The sequence below is a fragment of the Scardinius erythrophthalmus genome, assembly GCF_964197995.2.
Source record: "Scardinius erythrophthalmus genome assembly, chromosome: 23".
Taxonomy (NCBI): Eukaryota; Metazoa; Chordata; class Actinopteri; order Cypriniformes; family Leuciscidae; genus Scardinius; species Scardinius erythrophthalmus.
In genome coordinates this window covers 22,287,848-22,293,847 of record NC_138243.1, presented here as the reverse complement: position 1 = coordinate 22,293,847, position 6,000 = coordinate 22,287,848, and the positions used below count along the sequence as shown (strand labels likewise).

Genomic DNA, 6,000 nt, shown 5'->3' with positions numbered 1-6,000 from the left:
GATTTACTCTAAAATCAGCCTGAATTAGTACGTTTGTGTGTTGCTCAATTTGTTAGCTGCTAGCTAACGTTACATTAGCCTATTCAACAACACAGTAGCCAGTGGTTGTTCACGGCCGAGTAATAGTACATAAAAAGTATGTTCTTCTTTTTTTTCTTCTTAAATTTTACGAAAACACTCGCCCAATATCTTTTTTTCTGACAGAATAAAATCACACGTTTTAGCCCAAAGAAAAGCAGATACATAACAGTACTGACTCACACAGTACTTACGCGAATAGAAATATCGCCACCTCCTGGTTATAGACTGGCACATTTCACATTCATACACTGTTTATTTATGTATTTCACACAAGTCACACATAGTCTATTGACATTGTCACTTTCTATATCAAAGTGAGATAAATAAACCACTAATAAAACTAATTAAAAATGAAAATGGTTAATTTCATAAGCTTTATCTAAATTATGATGACCGAAAAAGGATTGTATACTAGTTTAAAGACATATAACTTTATATAATGTGCAAGACTTATAATAATAAAACACTTTTATATTAAAATGTATTTTATTAGTTAAGAATATTGAGTGTTCAGCTGGGTGGTTTGTGTTGTTGGGTTTTGTCCAAAATAACTACACATTATTATTTACTAAAGGCCATGCATTCCAGAAGTGATTATAATCAGCACCATTTCAAATTATTAAATGAATATCAATCACCGGAAGCCATTAATCTGTGAGAGCTCAGTTGTGGCGAATCTCTGAATCATTGTACTTTCCGTCTCTACTCCATCTGCTGAGTGTGATTCAGATTTAAGTTCATTTGTTTCATTTTCTTTATTATCAGATGCATCAGTATTCATCTCAGAGGTGAGCAGAGTTATTATAGCACCTGTAGGTGATTGCGGCCTGGATTCATGTCTTTCCACTGGTGTGTCAGATGTAGAGGAATCACTAATAATCATGCACGTATTTATTACTGTTGGTGGATGTGGCAGGACGTCATTATTAAGGCAGTCAGGATCTTGTTTAAATGGTTTGGATGCTTCAAAAGGTGTTGTGTTGCATGGCGCTCTGCGAATCTCAGTCTCCACTGATTCCAAACCATTGTGCCCGGGTTCATCTTGTCTCTGTCTTTCAAATAGAGGGATTTCTGCCAAAATGAATAAAGGATATTAGAGAGTGCTGCATTCACAGCATGAATGCATGAATGAGGATCATTATTTACCGGTTTTGTTGGTACATCTGATTCGTTTATTGACGTCTGAATGGCCACGTACTGGATTTTCACCTGCAAGAGACAGTACGCATAAAGTAAAAGCTAAAGGGAAATTGCTTTAATAATATATTATATCTCATATTTCACAATATATTATTATAATATTTTATATAATATATTATATATAAATGTGTAATAAAAATATATAATATTATTTTCAAAAAATGTTCTTATGATAAAGTGAATGTTTAATAATATTATATTGTGTAATATTACAAACTATATTCGAATATTTCATATATTGTCTATAATAAATATTATAAATATGTATATTGTGTAAAATATTATCTAACATATATTATTATCAATAATATATTGCTATATGTCAAAATATGTATATTTCACATTTTATTTTAATAAAGTTAAAGCTAAATGGAAACTACACTAAATATATTCAAATATTCCATATATTATACTATATATATATTAAATATTACATGTACATTGTATAAATAATTGTGTAACAAAAATACATTACAATATTTTATATAATATAGTATTATAATATTATTATATGATTAATATAACATACACAGTTTTTACATACTATATATTGTATTAACTATATATATATATTAGTATATATTATAATTTTTTCAATTGTTATTATAATAAAGTGAAAGCTAAAGGGAAATTGCTTTTATTAATCCTTTATATACTTTATACACACACACTATACTCTATATATAGTGTAAACAATGAGTAATAAAATGTATTACTTTCAATAACCTATTGCTACATGTCAAAATATATTATTATATTTTTAAATATGAAATACTTGATTTACCTCTCAGTCTAAAACATCGAGACAGAGCTACAGATACAGTGATGAGAAATATGAAGACAGACGCAGCGGTTCCCCACCATGACCTCCTGCAGTCAAACTCATCATCATCTGGGAAAAAAAGTATAGTATTATGTATTGACTTTTTAGTCATTTAGTGAAATGATCCTGATCCAAGCTTTCAAACACATGAAGTAAATCTTACCGGTCACGCGAACTGTAACATTGACATGGGTTTGGACTTGATGTCTCATTTGGAAGCCGAAGAATGTGCAGATGTAGGTTCCGCTGTGTCCCAAGCTGTCTGGATTCAGCAGATGAAGGGACCCGTTGCCTAAGTGAGCCTGATCTATGTCGAGTTCAGCTTTACTTTCCCACAGGTTCGCGATCCGACGGGTCCGGCTGTCGTAAGTGAAGATGACGGAGGATTCTGTGGTTCTGATGAAGGTCCAAGTGAGGGTGAAATTGTGGCGAGGTTGTGGTATCATGCAGGGGATCAAAAGTCCAGAGCCCTCCTCACCAAGTAACTTATCTAAGAGATTCAAACGATTCAAATAGCTGTTTGGAGGAATAACAAACACCTTTCTTGACATTGTTTTAGCAAGTGTCAGAAATGGAAACTGTTACCTTGCTGATGCAGCGACGCGATCCACACCTGCGTTCCATCCGCTGAGACGACAGAGCAGAAGTAAGTGTGGTCAGAGATGTTGCCCATCACACTGATGGCGCTCTCAACGGTGAACAGGCCCTTGGAGTCCGAGGTTTTACGAGTGAAGTTCTGGAGGCTTCTGGTGTCACGAGGGGGATCAGTGGCCCAGGTGACCTCAGGAGCTGGATAGATGTTCTGGGACAGACATGTGACCCTTTCCTCAATCATCTCAAGCTTCACAAACTGGATCAGAGCTAAACAAGAAAAAGTACCACATGATATTCTATTAAAATGAATCGATTAGTTATTATTTGAACTGTTTATCTATACAAACGTATGCAATAAACTTTTTCATGTTATCTTGTCTACATGCATTTTAATAAAACTATCTGTCCGCATCTCTTTAATGCTGAATTAAATCTCATGACTGGTATAAATATCTACAAGTGAATAACTAAATTAAGGGTTTTCAAACGTTTTAATGCCATATATTATATAATGTTATTTACTGTCATTTGCTATATATAATACACGGAATGATATGCTATATATTTCCATGTATAAAAAGTCATTTAAAAATAAAAAAATATTTATCTATTCTTTGTTATTGTACTTGTACAAATAAACCTGGGGAAAAAAATATTTAAAAAAAAAAATCAAAAACCAAACAAATAAATAAATATAGTCAATATTTAAATAAATACCTTTTTTAAAAGAAAAAAATCTGAAAAAATACTTTCTATTAAATTAATACTATTTTATTATCTGTCAGAATAAAATACTTTGTGATAACTCTCAATTGGGTTTTTTAATTTTTTACTTCCGACCAAAAATATTTTAACATAGTATGTACTTTTTGTATGTTACTCTTTTGTTTTTTTCAATATTAAAATAAATGTTTTTCAAAAGAAAAAAAATATATCAGAAGAAAATATATATTTTTTCTATATTATCTGTCAATAGAATAAGTTACCTAAAACGAAAATGTATTATTATTTATTTTTTAATTATTTCAATGTCATTTGTTACTTTTACTTGTCAATTTCCCACTATTCTTAAAAGTTTTCCACAGACCCCGCTAGCGCCCTCTTGAGTCCCTTGACCCAGTAGTAGGTGACCAAATTTTTTTACACTTTGTGAAAAGTAGCTTTTTACATCAGACAACCCCTATAACCCAAGCAAACTCAAACAATATGACCAGACCATGACCACTGACCTTTCACCCCCAGGTTAACAAAGGTTTCCTGGTTTCCCTTCCTCGTGCTGGTGTAGCACTTATACCTCCCTTGATCCTGGACTTTAACTTTCCTCAGCACCAGAGAGGCATTTCCCTGTGTAATCTGGGAATTAAACAGGTTCGTCCGGCCACTGAAATGCTTGTTCTGGAGCCCGTACTGGTCTTTATTGTAGTAGTAGCTATGGACGGGGATTTGCTGCTTGTACCAGTGGATGACGACGGCTCCCGTGGGCCTGAAGCTGCAGGGTAGCACGCAGTCTTCTAAGAACAGACAGGTCACGTGTGCATCTAGAGCGAGACCAGCACATGTAAAATAATTGCAATGTTAAATTCAGTTTTGCTTTGCATACAAAAATTCTCACCAGCTAAAACTGTTCTAAGAACATTTTGTTAACGTTCCCATTGAGGTATGCAAAAATAAAATTGTAAGCATATAAGTAATATGTATTATACATAAGTGTTTATATTTTAGACCTGTGGCTTGTCAGGATGGTGTTCGCGGGAAATTGCGTACGTTACTCGCCCATGCGTGTCTCGTCATATCAGTAAATAGAGAAGAAGAAGAAAACGTAAATAGAGATAATTTGCTCCGAAAACTTTGTCGTGGGAGTGGAATGGGTTATAGTTGTCCAAAAGGTTGACATCACGCTAAATTTAGAACAGCAGAACAAAGAAGACTTTGGCTTTTCGGAGATGGCCACAACTGAGGGATTTGACATGATGTAGGCCTAAAAGAGATGGCGTTTTTATTACTCAGTAGGTGAGTAAGGTATTGAACAGATAAATTGCCATGTAGCTCTCTAACAAAGTCCATTGTAAAACATTATCTGTTGCAAAAGGTCATAGGCTATTCACTTGCACAGTCAGGCATATTCTTCTGTAAAATGCATGCAGTTTTTTAACCGCTAGAGGGCGGAGTCACCGTGTACCATTAAAAACGTTAGGCAAACTAAAACGTTTCAGAAAAACGTTCCATATAACGTTGAACGAACATTCTCTAAACATTACTGGAAGAACATTTGTTCATAACTGTGAGAGAACATTCCCTGTTAGCTGGGTCACCACAGTTTCAGTTGTTCTGGTTGTCTTGGTTTAAAATAGCTTTATGCCAAACTATGCCAAATCATCAAATAACAAAACTGCACATTTGCACATAAAGATTTAGTCATGAACCTGTTATTTTATTCAAATAGACTGTAATGTAGATGCTAAAATATTTCCTTGTAGGCTGCTTATGAGGATGAATAAATCACATATTCACTCGTCAAAGTCAGTCTTTGTTCTTGTTCTCGTTCACCAGTGTCATTATGAGACTAATGGAGTTTCCTACAAGTGCTGCTTTGATCCATTCACTGAGCAACTACAGCTACTTAAATGGCATACAATTAAATGATATACTACTTAAATGCCAGAGATGGAAAATGCAGGGGGGGGGGAAATGACAAAACAAGTACCATTCAAATAAATGAAATAAATATTCCAGTAACAATTTATTCACGTATCATGTACAAAATATGTGATCTTGCATTTTATATATTTTTTATATTATAAATTAAAAACTATTTAAAAACAAAAAAACATATTTTATATTTCAAGAAGACTACATTAAAAAGCATAAAGAGACTTTACTACAAGACATGGATGGTGATTATATCTCACACTGAGAAGCATCAAAAGTGAGCATGCGTGTATATGTGGTCTTACCTTTAGTAATGATGATACCAGAAACGCGAGTCCCAAGTAAAAGCACTAATGCAACACACAGAAACAGCAGATCCATGACTTTCAGACTATGCTACACGTTCAGATCAAATTTACTGTGATGCCACAATCTTTTTCTGTACGTGTGCATGTGTCCTGAGAGTGTGTGCGCGTGAGAAAGGGGGAGAGATAGACCCTTGTGGACATATCAATTAAACCGGTAAAAGATTAACCAGAGTGCATGAGTGGACATATAGTGACCAGAACTGGTTTGGCCATGTAACGGGTACAGTTAAGCAGAGGAGAAAGAAAAGAACAGACCTGTTCATTTAAACCTCAAAGAACACTGGT

General features: G+C 34.1%; 1 protein-coding gene across 1 annotated transcript; it reads right to left on the bottom strand.

Moving 5' to 3' along the window:
- Positions 1–317: 317 nt before the first annotated feature.
- LOC308684139 (uncharacterized protein) lies at positions 318–5,871 on the bottom strand. The gene is made up of 7 exons (XM_081355234.1): positions 5,653–5,871; positions 3,928–4,236; positions 2,690–2,965; positions 2,268–2,594; positions 2,066–2,173; positions 1,228–1,290; positions 318–1,152 (listed from the first exon to the last, which is right to left on the bottom strand). The coding sequence occupies exons 1-7, from the start codon at positions 5,726–5,728 to the stop codon at positions 716–718; spliced, it is 1,596 nt and encodes a 531-aa protein (XP_081211360.1). The 5' UTR covers positions 5,729–5,871; the 3' UTR covers positions 318–715.
- Positions 5,872–6,000: the final 129 nt, after the last annotated feature.